Source organism: Palaemon carinicauda, chromosome 4, assembly GCF_036898095.1.
Source record: "Palaemon carinicauda isolate YSFRI2023 chromosome 4, ASM3689809v2, whole genome shotgun sequence".
NCBI lineage: Eukaryota > Metazoa > Arthropoda > Malacostraca > Decapoda > Palaemonidae > Palaemon > Palaemon carinicauda.
Window position 1 is genome coordinate 51,941,955 of NC_090728.1, and position 16,168 is coordinate 51,958,122.

At 47.6% G+C, this 16,168-nt stretch overlaps 1 protein-coding gene across 1 annotated transcript in view; it reads left to right on the forward strand.

Moving 5' to 3' along the window:
• Positions 1 to 16,168, forward strand: part of LOC137639087 (dnaJ homolog subfamily C member 9-like) — a 63,029-nt gene that overhangs the window by 33,997 nt on the left and 12,864 nt on the right. The window contains exon 5 of the mRNA XM_068371412.1: positions 13,500 to 13,602. Coding sequence (XP_068227513.1) covers positions 13,500 to 13,602 — 103 coding nt within the window. The remainder of the gene's footprint in view (positions 1 to 13,499; positions 13,603 to 16,168) is intronic.

The following is a 16,168-nucleotide window of genomic DNA, read 5'->3' on the forward strand; positions in this document are numbered from 1 at the left end:
GTACTGTTTTCAAAGTTGAACTAACGTTTTGTTTAGTCTCCGCAGTTGTTGACGTTCAGAACGTTCAACTTGCGCTCTATCGTTACGATAGAGAGAGAGTATTTCACGGTTTCACGTTGCAGTAAGAGTAAACCGATTCTAGCGTTTCGTTCATTCTTTCTTAGCTTAAATGGTTTTAATTCTATAAAGGAACTTTTTATTTGGGAAACCTTTCAGTTTTTTTCCTTTAACAAATAATATGTTTTAACGATATATATAATTGGGCTCATCTCTCAGGTTCTAAGTCAAGAGAGAGAGAGAGAGAGATAGAGACGGAGGGAGAGAGAGGAGGATAAACGTTTCGTTCAAGCGGGTAACGTTGTTCTCGTTTTTTTGCTCTTCTCCCTAGTCGATATAGGGGAAGAAGGTAAAACGTTTCTAGAGTTTTATTCTTGTTCCCAGGCTTTATGCGGTGAGAGATTTTAAACGTAGTTTATTTGATCTAGTGTTTAGTCTCTTTTCCAGCCACTGAATTCTTTATCTTTCATTATGTTTTTCTGTTACATTGTAATACTGTTTTCGCAATTACTACCTTTTAATGAAGGATAGGATTGCGTGTTTCAGGTACAAACCACTTAAAGTTTCGAGTTCAGTGAAATAAGTGCAAACAGAAAATCAAAAGTGATAAAGTGATATGCGCAAAGTGTTACAGTGTTGCGTTCGAGGGTTCGTCTGTTCGTGCCAGTTGTTCACCTAGTCCGATACCTCTTACAAGCTCCCAAGCCCAGGGGAGAAGTAATGTCGAAGGACTTATGGGTTCCTCAGGCCTTGATCGACGAACAAACGTTTCCCTCTGTGGTTTCGGGTGTATCTACACACGTTGCCGACGTGATCACCCCACCCACACAAAGACGAGAGAGCCCATTTATTCCTCGTCTGCGGAAGAGGTTTCTCGCAGAAACCATGGACCAAATCTTGCAGCTTTTAAGTGCAAGTCGGTCCCTTCCGCGCAAGTCCAACGGCCTAGGTGTAGCCACTGGGTCAGTTCGGACTCGCTGCAGTACGACAACTGCACACCACCTAAGAGAGGCTAGGTGGTACCGCAACAGGCAGTAACTCCGTCTGTTGCCGCACCAGCTGTTTTAGACCCTCAGTCACAACGGACAGTAGCTCCGTTTGTTGTTGTCTTTCATAGACCCTAGTGGTCCATGCTGCAGACTATGCAGTCTCAGCTTGCTCCTTCATGCAGGAGTATCATGCTGGAAGGTTGACAATGCAGCCTGTTAACCTACAACCCGCCGAGGTTGTGCGCTCAGCAGATACTGCGGCTGCCTGCTCCCACCCTCCACCTGTGAGAGCTCCACCACCAATGCGCAGTCCACCCTGCCAGACGCATGTTCTTGCTGCACCATCTGCTAACATGCGTGAGCTACCGCATCAGCAGTGGGAAGGTTCTGTAGAGCTGCCGGGTTCCAGCACTATGCGGCTTTCTCCGCAGCCCATGCAGCATGCTCTGCATACCTTACAGCATGCTCTGCATACCTTACAGCATGCTCTGCATACCTTACAGCATGCTCTGCATACCTTACAGCATGCTCTGCATTCCTTACAGCATGCTCTGCATTCCTTACAGCATGCTCTGCATACCTTACAGCATGCTCTGCATACCTTACAGCATGCTCTGCATACCTTACAGCATGCTCTGCATACCATACCGCATGCTCCTCAACCCACCGCAGCCCCTCCCACGCACCAGCACTCTGCTTTTGTTGTTGCCAGCTCCCACACTCCGACTGCGGAGAAGGTTGACGATGCACCCGTGGGCCTACACCTCCCACGGTTGTGCGCCCGGCATGGCTTCCTGCTCTCACACTCTTGTTGTGAGAGCTCCTCCACCCATGCACAGTCAACCCTGCCAGATGTATGATGACTCCCACACACAGAGCACTCCGTTGCCGTGCGGGAGCTACCACAAGCTGCCGTGTTTTGACACTGTGTGTCAGCCTCCGCAACACACTGTGGTTACCGCCACTCGCCAGCAGCAAACTAGTCAGGCAGGAGTTGAGGCTTCCCCACACAACTTTGGTTGTTGCCAACTCACAAACTGTCATGCAGTTACATGACGTTGCCTTCTGGTCTGCTACTTATACACCAGTGCTGTATGTCCTCACGCTCCTGTTGTGGTTGACAGTTCAGTTTTTGACAGTTCACAGACTGTCAAGCAGTTTCATAACGTTGCCTTCTGATCTGCTGCTTTTGCACCAGTGAAACCCTCACTGAGAGAACTTAGCTTTTCTCGGATATGGTTCCTGTAGATGAGAAAGTGCTGTTCTCCCTCCTTCTGATATTCCCTTGAGGACTCTGTCATTTGGAGAGGAGCCTTAAGCTGCTTAGCCTCCTATGGACTTTTATTTAAGCATAACATGCTTCCAGGGAGGGTAAATGGTTCCGCTTCAGTCGCTAACCCCGTCTGTTGCCACACCTGCTCCCATAGACCTTGAGCTTTGTTGCAAGACATGCAGTCCAAGCTTAGTCCTTGATAGAGGATTTTTTTACGGAGTCAGTGTGTCACTGGGAAGACGTTCAACAACCAGCAGAGGTGACTTGTTGTGACGCAGTGCGGCAACCTCAGCAACCCGATAAGGAGTTGTCTGTACTACCCAGACAGTCTAGACAGTTTCGGGTTGTCGCTGTACTTCCTCGCTTCCCCATGGTTGACAGTTCACAGACTGTGCAGCAGTACCATGATCTTGTGTCCGGCTCCGTCAGACGACTGGCTTTTAAGAGCTCCCACAAGTCGTCGCTGTCTGGAGAATCTCAGATGGACTATGGATCTGACCAAGGAACTGGGCCTCCTGGTCAATTTAGAGAAGTCCCAGCTCGTCCCATCCCAGACCATTGTCTACCTGGGTATGGAGATTCAGAGTCGAGCTTTTCGGGCTTTTCCGTCGGCCCCAAGGATCAACCAAGCCCTAGAATGCATCCAGAGCATGCTGAGAAGGAACCGATGCTCAGTCAGGCAGTGGATGAGTCTAACAGGGACACTTTCATCGCTGGCCCTGTTCATCGAGTTAGGGAGACTCCACCTCCGCCCCCTTCAGTATCATCTAGCTGCTCACTGGATAAAGGACATGACGCTAGAGACGGTCTCAGTTCCTGTTTCCGAAGAGATGAGGTCTACTCTAACGTGGTGGAAGAACAGCTTTCTTATCAAGGAAGGTCTACCTTTGGCTGTTCAGAACCCCGACCGCCGTCTCTTCTCGGACGCATCAGACACGGGCTGGGGTGCGACATTGGACGGACAGGAATGCTCGGGAACATGGAATCAGGAGCAAAGGACACTTCACATCAATTGCAAGGAGTTGTTGGCGGTTCATCTGGCCTTGATAAACTTCAAGTCCCTCCAGCTAAACAAGGTGGTGGAGGTGAACTCCGACTACACCACAGCCTTGGCTTACATCTCCAAGCAGGGAGGGACTCATTCGAGGAAGTTGTTCGAGATCGCAAGGGACCTCCTCATCTGGTCAAAAGATCGAAAGCTCACGCTGGTAACGAGGTTCATTCAGGGCGATATGAATGTCATGGCAGATCGCCTCAGCCGGAAGGGTCAGGTCATCCCCACAGAGTGGACCCTTCACAAGAATGTTTGCAGCAGACTTTGGGCCCTGTGGGGTCAGCCAACCATAGATCTGTTCGCTACCTCGATGACCTAGAGGCTCCCGTTGTATTGTTCTCCGATTCCAGACCCAGCAGCAGTTCACGTGGATGCTTTTCTGCTGGATTGGTCCCATCTCGTCCTGTATGCATTCCCGCCGTTCAAGATTGTCAACAGGGTACTTCAGAAGTTCGCCTCTCACAAAGGGACACGGCTGACGTTGGTTGCTCCCCTCTGGCCCGCGAGAGAATGGTTCACAGAGGTACTGCAATGGCTGGTCGACATTCCCAGGACTCTTCCTCTAAGAGTGGACCTTCTACGTCAACCTCACGTAAAGAAGGTACACCCAAACCTCCACGCTCTTCGTCTGACTGCCTTCAGACTATCGAAAGACTCTCAAGAGCTAGAGGCTTTTCGAAGGAGGCAGCCAGAGCGATTGCCAGAGCAAGGAGGACATCCACTCTCAGAGTCTATCAGTCTAAATGGGAAGTCTTCCGAAGCTGGTGCAAGGCCAATGCAGTTTCCTCAACCAGTACCACTGTAACCCAGATTGCTGACTTCCTGTTACATCTAAGGAACGCAAGATCCCTTTCAGCTCCTACGATCAAGGGTTACAGAAGTATGTTGGCAGCGGTTTTCCGCCACAGAGGCTTGGATCTTTCCACCAACAAAGATCTACAGGACCTCCTTAGGTCTTTTGAGACCTCAAAGGAACGTCGGTTGTCCACTCCAGGCTGGAATCTAGACGTGGTCCTAAGGTTCCTTATGTCATCAAGATTTGAACCTCTCCAATCAGCCTCTTTTAAGGACCTCACATTAAAAACTTTTCCTCGTGTGCTTGGCAACAGCTAAAAGAGTAAGTGAGATCCACGCCTTCAGCAGGAACATAGTTTTCACATCTGAAACGGCTACATGTTCCTTGCAGCTCGGTTTTTTGCTAAAAACGAGCTTCCTTCACGTCCTTGGCCTAAGTCGTTCGAGATCCCAAGCCTGTCCAACTTGGTGGGGAACGAACTGGAGAGAGTACTTTGGCCAGTTAGAGCTCTTAGGTACTATCTAAAAAGGTCTTAACCTTTACGAGGACAATCAGAAGCCTTATGGTGTGCTATCAAGAAGCCTTCTCTTCCAATGTCTAAGAACTCAGTTTCTTACTACATCAGGCTTCTGATTAGGGAAGCACATTCTCATCTGAAGGAAGAAGACCTTGCTTTGCTGAAGGTAAGGACACATGAAGTGAGAGCTGTGGCTACTTCAGTGGCCTTCAAACAGAACCGTTCTCTGCAGAGTGTTATGGATGCAACCTATTGGAGGAGCAAGTCAGTGTTCGCATCATTCTATCTCAAAGATGTCCAGTCTCTTTACGAGAACTGCTACACCCTGGGACCATTCGTAGCAGCGAGTGCAGTAGTAGGTGAGGGCTCAGCCACTACATTCCCATAATCCCATAACCTTTTTAACCTTTCTCTTGAATACTTTTTATGGGTTGTACGGTCGGCTAAGAAGCCTTCCGCATCCTTGTTGATTTGGCGGGTGGTCAATTCTTTCTTGAGAAGCGCCGAGGTTAGAGGTTGTGATGAGGTCCTTTAGTATGGGTTGCAGCCCTTTATACTTCAGCACCTAAGAGTCGTTCAGCATCCTAAGAGGACCGCTACGCTCAGTAAGGAAGACGTACTTAATAAAGGCAGAGTTATGGTTCAAGTCGTCTTCCTTACCAGGTACTTATTTATTTTATGTTATTTTTGAATAACTAATAAAATGAAATACGGGATACTTAGCTTCTTTGTTAACATGTATGCTGGTCTCCACCCACCACCCTGGGTGTGAATCAGCTACATGATCATCGGGTAAGATTAATATTGAAAAATTTTATTTTCATTAGTAAAATAAATTTTTGAATATACTTACCCGATGATCATGAATTTAAGGACCCGCCCTTCCTCCCCATAGAGAACCAGTGGACCGAGGAGAAAATTGAGTTCTTGTTGACAAGAAGTACTTGAGTACCTGCTCACAGATGGCGCTGTTGTGTACACCCCCACCTGTATAGCGATCGCTGGCGTATCCCGACCGTAGATTTCTGTCGGGCAACAGAGTTGACAGCTACATGATCATCGGGTAAGTATATTAAAAAATTTATTTTACTAATGAAAATAACATATTATTTAGGTTCTTGTAACACTGTGAGGAGCTAACCATGTAGAGTAATTTTTTTTTTTATGAATAGAACTTACCTGGCAGTTATATATATATAGCTGAGTCTCTGACTGCGGCAGAATTTAATCGAAAATTGCGGCAACCGCCTTGTGGTGGTTGTGTGGTTAGATGGTTAACAACCCTTACAGGGTGGTACTTGGAATCATTCCCATTTTCTGTTCCTCAGATTATCTCTGCCGGCCGGATCGACAACATCGTTGGTCCGCCTTTCAGAGTTTTTTTCGGATCGCTTTCCCTTCATCGCATTTTTGGACTTCGTTTTTGGTGAAGTACACTGTGTTGGGATTTGGCAATCGTGTTTTTTTTGTTTTTTGTCTTTTTTCCTTTATTATCATGAGTGAGAAAATTCATTATCGTGTTTGTGCGAATGATATTTGCAAGGTGAGGTTGCCGAAACTTTCGGTTGACCCTCACACTATCTGTATGGGTTGCAGGGGGTTTGAATGTGCTTTAGATAATAAGTGCAAGGAATGCGAGGTTTTAAGTGATAATGATTGGTTAGCTATGCAGCGCTATGTGCGCAAACTTGAGATTGATAGAGTTAGAAGAGCTAAATCAAAGTCAAAGTCTGCTAGTGAGCCTAGCTTAGATTTATCTATTGACCCTTTGCTTGTAACCCCTTTGGAAGGTATTCCTTCCCCAAATGTAGTGACTCCTGCCCCTTCTACAGGACCTGTGCCTACGGATGACCCTGGGTATGCTAAATTAGCTGCTGAATTGGAGGCCATTAAAGCACAGTTGGAGGCCTTTAAAGGTAAGGGTGTAGGTGAAATTAGTGCTTGTGAAAGTGCAGTGGAGGTGGCGACTGATCGAATCTGTCATACCCCTAGGTCTAGACCTCTACCAAGCTCCCAGGACCAAGGGAGAAGGTACGTCGAAAGCCGAAAGGGGGTGAGAGGTGCTTATCCTCGGTCAGTCGTCGCCTCAGACAGTCCTGTTGCGATCTCCCAGGCTGCTCTTGACCGCCGTAGGAAAGGCGTGTCGGAGACGTTTGTGTCTTCGCCTGATCGTTCTCCCAGACGTAACTGACGTTACGAATCAAGACCAATGAAGAGAGGGTGGAACCGGGACGTGCAGTCTCGCTCTCCCTCTCCCGGTTCGAGTAGCAGAGACCCTGAACCTTCGGAAGACGATTTCGATGTTCCTGTTAAAAGGGCGAAACAGAGAGTCCTTAGCCCAGTTAATCCTACTAGACTCCCTGCTTCTTCTGCCAGCGCTCCCAGTCAAGCCGTACGACAACTGCCGTCTTCGGCACCGCAAGAGCCAGCGGAGGTTGCTTAAAGCTTTCATGGTTGTTATGCAGGAACAACTTTCATCGTTAGTCAAAGCTTTCAGCCACCCTTCTCAGTCCGTCAGACGTAAGGACGTCTCTTTGCCTGTTAAGAGATCTTCTTCTAAGAGAGATTTTAGTATCTCTCCCAAGAAACCTCTGCGCACTTCGTCGGCCGTACGACAATGTACACCCTCTTCATCGGCACGCTGCCAGGAATTTCCTTCCCCCCTCTCCCGCCGCCAGGACGATATTGCCTCTCGTTCTCGGCGCCGGGACGATTCCGTTTCCCTTTCGAAACGCCTGGACGTTACTGCCTCGTTGCTTAGGAAACAGGATGAATGCAGTCTGCATTTTCAAGGCGACGGCAGCTTGCATCTTCAGGACGCTTCCGTTTCTCGTCATCGTGACGATACTGCCTCTCGTCATTGTGACGATACCGCTTCTCGTCATCGTGACGATACCGCCTCTCGCTGACTGGATGTTAGCGGCGCTCGGCGCCAGGATTCAAACAGCTCTCGCTGCCAGACTGCTGGCAGCCCAACTCTTCGGGATGTTATCCTTGAGCAGGACCTCGAAGATATTTCGGAAGAGGAAGAAAAACCTGCCGACTCTTCTAGCGATTACAAGGTTCTTTCTCGCTCTCTTTTGGAACTTTATGGGGAGGAATTTCAACCTTCGGCCCCTCGTTCTCCTCAGTCTCAATTTACCAGGAAGAAAGCTACTAAGTCTTCGGTCTTCATCAAAATGAAACTTTCAATTTCGGCCAGGAAAGCTCTCGCTAAAGTGGATGATTGGATGAAGGAACGGAGACAAGCTGTCAAGACCACCTTTTCTTTTCCACCGTCCTGGCTCGCTTCCAAGGCCGGTATGTGGTATGAGACAGGGGAACCTTTGGGGTTAGGAGTGCCTTCCTCCTCCCAAGGTGACTTCTCGGCTCTTGTGGACTCGGCAAGAAGGCATGCTTTAAACTCTGCCAAGGTGATGTGGTCCATGTTGGAGCTTGATCACCTCGTCAAGGGAATTTTCAGGGTTTTCGAGGTTTTCAGCTTCCTGGACTGGTCTCTCGGTACTCTGGCCAGGAAGTCTGAACTCCTGGAGGACACGAAGGACCTGACGAGTATCATGTCCTGCATGGACAAAGCTCTAAGGGATGGAGCTAATGAATTGGCTTCCCTTTTCTCAGCAGGGGTCTTAAAGAAGAGGGCCCTTTTGTGCTCCTTCACCTCTAGATCTGTGACTGTTGCCCAGAAGTCGGAGCTACTTTACGCCCCTTTTTCACGTCATCTTTTTCCTGAAGCTCTGGTCAGAGATATCTCCCTTTCTCTGGCTCAGAAGGCTACTCAGGACCTTTTGTCTCGGTCGGCTAGAAAGACCTTACCTGTTGCTCCTGCTCCTCTGAAGAAGGAGAAGAAGTTTCAACAGCCCTTTCGGGGCAGGATCTCCTCGAGAGCGGATTTTAGGGGGAGAAGACAAGAGTCAGGGCCAAGGACCAGCAGGGGTGCGTTTAGGCCCCGGTCCAAAAAATGAGATGGAAGTCCTCCAGACACCAGTAGGGGCAAGACTGTCTCGTTTTTGGCAGTCTTGGGAAAGGAGAGGGGCGGACACCTGGTCCCTCTCAGTTGTCAAGGAAGGTTACAAGATCCCCTTTTTAAAGAAACCACCTCTCTCAGACTCTCCCCTGGCCTTAGTGGCTCAGTACACCGACGCGGGGAAACGAGAGGCTCTTCTGGAGCTAGTCGGCCAGATGTTGGTCAAGGGAGCAATAGAGCCAGTTCAAGACCTCGCCTCCCCAGGCTTTTACAATCGCCTGTTTCTGGTTCCCAAGAACTCGGGTGGATGGAGACCAGTCCTAGATGTCAGCTCTCTGAACGCCTTCGTGGAGAAAACAAAGTTCTCCATGGAGACGACTCAGTCAGTGCTGGCTGCAGTTCGTCCAGGAGACTGGATGGTTTCTCTCGACCTGCAGGACGCTTATTTTCACGTCCCCATTCATCCGTCTTCGAGGAGATATCTGAGGTTTGTGTTCCAGGGCAAGTGCTTCCAGTTCAGGGCACTTTGCTTCGGTCTCAGCACAGCTCCCCAAGTTTTCACCAGACTTATGGCGAATGTGGCAGGCTGGTTACACCAGGAGGGGATAAGGGTCTCCTTCTATCTAGACGACTGGCTGATCCGGTCACAGTCGAAAGAGAAATGTCTGGAGGACCTAATGAAAACTTATACGATCACTCAGGACCTGGGACTCATCGTCAACTGGGGGAAGTCTCAGACCGAGCCGAATCAGACTATTCTCTATTTGGGGATAGTTCTGAATTCAGTTCTTTTTCAGGCTTCTCCCTCCCAGGAGAGGCAGACCAGGTGCCTGGACAAAGTCAAAGACTTTTTGAGGAAGCAGGAATGCTCAGCGAAGGAGTGGATGAGTCTGCTGGGAACTCTATCCTCCCTGGAGCAGTTTGTCCCTTTGGGGAGACTGCACCTAAGGCCTCTGCAACACTTCCTCGCAAAGGTTTGGAGCAGAAAGATCCAGGAGGACACTTTTTCTTTTCCCACTCCGACAGAGATCAAGGATCTTTTAATGTGGTGGCTGGACCCAGCTCTGTTGGGAAAAGGGATCTCCTTGTTCAAGAAGAACCCCGACCTAGTGTTATTCTCAGACGCGTCCGAGTCAGGCTGGGGAGCAACACTAGGGAACAAAGAGGTCTCAGGTATTTGGGAAGGGAGTCAGGTCAGTTGGCATATCAACAGGAAGGAATTGATGGCCATTTTGTTAGGGCTCAAGGCCTTCAAAACCTCGGTGTCGGGAAAGACTGTGGAGATTAATTCCGACAACACCACAGCTCTCGCGTACATAAGGAAGCAAGGGGGAACTCACTCCCTCTCCCTGTTCTCAACTGCGAGAGAGCTTCTCCTCTGGGCGAACGAGAACGAGACCCACCTGTTGACAAGGTTTGTTCAAGGGCTGAGAAACATCAGGGCAGACATGCTCAGCAGGAGGGGACAGGTCCTTCCTACAGAGTGGACTCTCAACCCGCATGTCTGTCGGAGCCTCTGGAAGTTGTGGGGCAGACCAGTAATAGACCTTTTCGCCTCCGGTCTAAACAAGAGGATCCCCAACTACTGCTCCCTAGTCCCGGACGAGGAAGCTGTTGCAGTGGATGCCTTCTTGATGGATTGGACGGGGCTGGACATGTATGCCTTTCCCCCGTTCAAGATCATCAATCTGGTTGTCAGGAAGTTCGCTCTCCTCGATTCGGGACGAATGACCCTAGTGGCTCCATTCTGGCCTGCGAGGGAATGGTTCACCGAAGTGGTAGGGTTACTGATGGACTTTCCAAGAAGACTCCCGGCAAGTCCAGATCTTCTCAGACAACCCAACTTCGAGAGATTTCACCAAAACCCCCTCGCTCTCAATCTGACTGCCTTCAGACTGTCGAGCAGCTCGTTAGATCTCGAGGCTTTTCGGCGCAAGCGGCGAAAGCTATTGCCAGGGCAAGGAGGATCTCTTCACAAAGAGTCTACCAGTCAAAGTGGGAGACCTTTAGAGCTTGGTGCAGGAGGCGCAAGGTTTCCTCGTCCTCTACCTCTCTGAGCCAGATTGCAGACTTTCTTTTGTACCTCAGGCAGGATGCTAAGCTGGCTGTATCTACCATTAAAGGATACAGGAGCATGCTCTCAACCGTCTTTAGGCATAGAGGCTTAGAGTTATCTCAGAATAAGGACTTGCAGGACCTCATTAAGTCTTTTGAGACAACGAAGCAGGTGCACTTAAGACCCCCTTCTTGGAACCTGGATGTGGTGCTTAAGTTTTTGTGCTCCAGGAAGTTTGAGCCTATCTCGCAAGCTTCTCTGCGAGATGTGACTAAGAAAACCCTCTTCCTTTTGTCTCTAGCGACTGCCAGGAGGATCAGCGAGGTCCAGGCAATCGAGAAGCGTGTAGGCTTCACCCTAAATGGAGCGGTTTGTTCCTTGAGGTTCGACTTTCTCGCCAAGAATGAGAACCCTTCGAAACCCTGGCCTAGGACTTTTGAAGTCCCTAACCTCACGAATCTAGTAGGTCAGGAACAGGAAAGCCTCCTCTGCCCGGTTAGGGCTCTCAAGGCTTATTTGGCCCACACTAAGAGCGTGAGGGGTGCTTCCAACTCCTTATGGTGTTCAGTGAAGGATCCTCAAAAACCCCTGTCAAAGAACGCTTTGTCCTTTTTCCTGAGGGAAACTATTAGGGAAGCCCACCTCTTTTGTGAGGAAGAAAACTTCGCCCTGTTAAAAGTACGGGCTCACGAAGTAAGGGCCACTGCTGCTTCGCTGGCATACCGGAAAAATATGTCAGTTAAGCAGATCATGGACGCAACGTTCTGGAGGAGCAACTCTGTCTTCGCTTCTCATTACCTCAGAGAGGGAAGAGTGGACTATGACAAGTGTTATACCTTGGGCCCATACGTAGCTGCGGCTTCTGTATTAGGCAAAGGAGTTACTACCCCCACTCAACCTTAGTTTATGTACTTGTATATGGGTTTGTGTTTTTTATGGTTGTCTGAGGTCCTCGTCCGGTGGTACGGTTCCCTCAGTCCAGATAGTTAGTTTATATCTATTTCTGCAAGGTTAGATGGTTAGCTTTAGTAAGGTTGCAGGTTTTTTATATGGGAAGGTAGTTTTCTGAAGTCTAGTCAAGTTGTTGGTCCTACCCCTTTGACAGACTCGATTGAGTTGTTTGCAGCGTAGCAGGTCTACTCCTGGCTGAACACTCCTAAGGGAAAGCGACTCTAGAGGCAATTACCTTTGAAGTCAGCTACCTTAGCAGGTAAGGAATCAAGGTGTTTGTTCTCCTACAACTCTTTTGTTGTTTCCCCAACTATGTTTTTTCTGTCTGTTTCCCTCCTCCAAATGTGTGAATCAGCTATATATATATATAACTGCCAGGTGAGTTCTATTCATAAAACTGGAGTTTTTATGATAAAACAAAGTTTTGTGAATACTTCCTGGCAGTTATATATATATATTTTAAAGCCCACCCACCTCCCCTCAGGAGACAGGTCGGGCAAAGATAATCTGATGAACAGAAAATGGGAATGATTCCAAGTACCACCCTGTAAGGGTTGTTAACCATCTAACCACACAACCACCACAAGGCGGTTGCCGCGATTTTCGATTAAATTCTGCCGCAGTCAGAGACTCAGCTATATATATATAACTGCCAGGTAAGTATTCACAAAACTTTGTTTTATCATAAAAACTCTAATTTTTTTTTATATATATATAAATATAAAGGGCCAACATTTTGGTTATCTCCATTCTTGGGGAGATTAGGGAAGGAAAAAAATGAAGATAAATTCTGAAGTAAGCATTAAAATAGCTTCTTGAAAGAGTTAAGATTGCTTCAAAGGAATAAGGGAAATGGAAGCTGGAAATAGATTAAAAATACACAGCAATTTTATTAATTTTATTGCATATCTTTTGGACTAATAAGTTTCCCTCAGTCTAAATTATTTGAATTTATATTTTGACAACAGTACAGTCATCACTCAACTATTGTGAGTGTTCCGTTCTAGGTCCCCCTTTTGAAAGCTGAAAAACTGCAAAGGAGATATTAGTGTACAAATCATTTTTTTTTTTTTCAATAAAAATTTTCATAATTTTTTTAACTTTCATAAATTTAAGCTTTTATAAACCTTCCTAACAGTTAAAAACACTTAAGACAAAAAAATTTAATCTCTCTCTCTCTCTCTCTGTACAACGTCAAGTTCATTATTACTAACAAGTCGTTTAGTGTCTCTTGACGGCTATTTATCATGAAATTATAACATAAACACTTCAATCAATATAAAGCTGCTTTTCTTTTTTTTTTACACAATCAATGCTTTACTATCATTTAGAGATAATTACATAAAACTTTTTTTTCAAAATTATTCCATAATCAGCAGTAAAACGAATAAACATGGAAATGTAGCTTATTATAGGATAAATGAGTGAGTATACCCGATGTTGATAAATCTCGTATAGAGCTCCAGTACCAAATCCAAGGCCTCGTAGCGAAGGGGTTAATGACCTATAAGGTAGGATAAAATTTCGGAGAAAGAGGTTAGTTTGTAATAACTTGGTCTCAAAAAAGGAACTTTTTATGGGTGAGAATTTGGTGCTTGCAGAATATGCAAGACTACAAGTGTTGCACAAATATATATGGCATTATTTTATTAATTGTTAGTCCCATAAATTACCATATAACAAAATATTAAAATATGAAAAATAAAACTTATGTCCACAGAAACACGTGATATAAAGGAAACGATAGGTGGTCTATGATATGGTGACAGATTTCTGTATTGTATGGCCATATCCTAATTGGCTTTATATATTTCACTAATAGTTTTATCTTTTACTCCTTAGGTTTCGGGAGATAATTGAGAAATTGATAAAGAAAAAAGAAGTGCCAGATTTCCCCGGTTTTAGCAATGAAGATAAAAGGAAGAAGATGGCAAGGAAGCGTAAGGTACGGTAAAAATTGCCACATTATTTTATTACTATACTACTAAACTTTTTATAGGTGTAATTTTCAATGGTTCTGACACTACAAACCTTACGCTATTTATTAGGGATTGTCTTTTGGTTAAAACTTTAAACGAGGTGGCAACTACCCAACCTGCTAGTTTGCGGGGGTTAGTGGTGGATGCTAGTTACACCTCAAATTCACACACTAGTGAATTTGAGCCACTTTTTCCTGGCTTTGAGGAGAATGGACATGTCCGCTCTATTCCCTCAAAAGACTTGGCCATCGATTATTTTTCAGATTATTTTCCTTTTCAGGTGTGTATGTTCCACCTTTTCTGCATCCTCATGTGTATATTTTCCTTTTCAGGTGTGTATGTTCCACCTTTTCTGCATCCTCATGTGTATATTTTCCTTTTCAGGTGTGTATGTTCCTCCTTTTCTGCATCCTCATGTGTACTTGTTCAGGGCCTGAGGGCTGCTCTTGCGCCACCTTCATATCCTCGGTTGAGACCGAGCCCCATTTGTTGTGTCCGACTTGTGCATCCCCGATCAGGGTTACGCCTGTGAAGAGTGTAAGAAGTGTTCTGCCTTCCCGTGGGATAGATTTGTGCATTGGCACAAGTAGTAGTCCATGAGGGATTCTTTGCCATCAGGGTCTTCCACAAGGGCGAAGAAACCTGACATCATCCTTGATCCCCTGGTCTCTTCCCGAAGCTCTTGCTCGCTCGACCCCTTCCAGGGGTGAGACCTCACTTTCTGATGTTTAGTAGGTTTGGCTATTGCTGACTGTTGCAGGGCCTCCTTCCAATGACGTTTTGGTAGAACTTCTGCAGCATGGGACTTGGAGGGCTCCTCCTCCTATGTCCTCCGAAGTAGAAGTCCTTTCACCAGCGGGTGGAGTGATAGGCGCTCTTACTGTCTGTGAGGCCCACCTCTTGCCTTCTCTTGCTCCTGCTAGTCCTATGTGCTGACATGACCAGCGCACCTGCTCACCTCCTTTACGCCGACCTACCACTAACGAAGAGGTCTCCTGCCATCCTCGGACCTCTTCGTCCTCCAGAGACCATAGTTCTCTTCGCATGCCCAGTCGTTTGCCCTCGCCCTCCGTCCGGCAGTGCTCCAGTTCCTGACACCGATAATCTCGCCCTCTGTCCGGCAGCGCTCCAGTTCTAGACACCGATGATCTCACCATTCTCCTGCATGTGATCGTCTCTCAACATCTCATGATCGTCATTCTGCTGATCGTCATTTGCCTACTGGACGCTCAACCTCTGCTCACCGCTCTCCAGTTTGCGAATACTTGTCACCTCGTGATCACTGCTCCCCAGTGCGCTCCTCTCCAGCTTGCAGTTTGTCAGCGCGTGGCCCTCCAGCTCACTTTTCGCTGTCTCGTCCTCCACCTAGGCCCTAGACGGTCTACAGCCAGACGACGTTCCCAGCTCGATGCTTGCCAGCGCGCCACTCTTCATCCCGTTGCTCTCCAGGTCACTGCTCGCCATGTCTCCGCTTGTCAGCACGATGCTCTCCTACTTGCTGATCTGCAGCTCGCTGATCGCCAACACGTCATTGCTTGCCTGCTCCTTGCTTGCGCTATCTTGTTAGGGGTGCCGAGATTCAGCAAGTCTTCTCTCCCCTGCAACTAACACTGCTCCTGACCAGAAAGCAGAGGAGGATGATGAAGCCAACTCCTCCTCACGCTGATCTTTACCATCCTCATTCTAGCAAGGGTCTAGGATCTCCAAGATCTCTCTTGTGCCGTACTTCAGACTCTCCGATAGAGGAAGTGCCACCAGAGCTCCATTCCATCTCCAGACCACAACTGGAAGATGAGGAACCTGCTACAACAGATTCAGGCCTCCATGGGATGACAGGAACCTTCCAGACCTTCTCTACTGGAGGTGTACCTTCTGACTTGTGGAGAGTCTAAGGACTCAAGGCACGTTAAGCCCTCCTGCAAGAGAGAGCTAGGAGATGTTCCCTCAGTTGACCTCGCCCACCCCAGGCTCCTATGGGTGAGAGCTTCGAAGTGGATGAAGAAATGGATTCCAATGATGACTACATCCCTAGGGCTGCTAGGCATAAGTTCAGGTCAGAAGCCGAGCGAAGTGAGTTGTAATACCCCTTCTGGCAAGTCTTAGCCTACATGAGGGCCACCAATAGGTTAGCTAACCCTGTGACAGCTCCTCAAGAAGGGAAACACACGGTCTTGGACCATGTACATAGGACCCAACGACCACTTAAGACCAGTGAAGCCCTGCCCTGGTCAAAGGGATTGACACCAGCAGGTAAAAAGGCATTCTTGGAGATCACTGGCTCCTCTATCTCGCATCGAACAGGCTCATCTTCCAAACTCCTCCCGCCTCTTTTTATCCAGCAGAGGAGAGACTATGAGGTCACGGACAAGCCCCTTCCGGTTTTGCTTCTTGATTCCTCTGTAGAGGCCCTCTCATCGAGGGGGGTCCCATTCGAGAGGCTTTCTGGGTTCTCAGCCTCGTTTTAGGCATCTGAGATCATGAACATGGAGAAGGTGGCGAAATGTGCCATTCAGGCTGCTTCATGGCTTAATC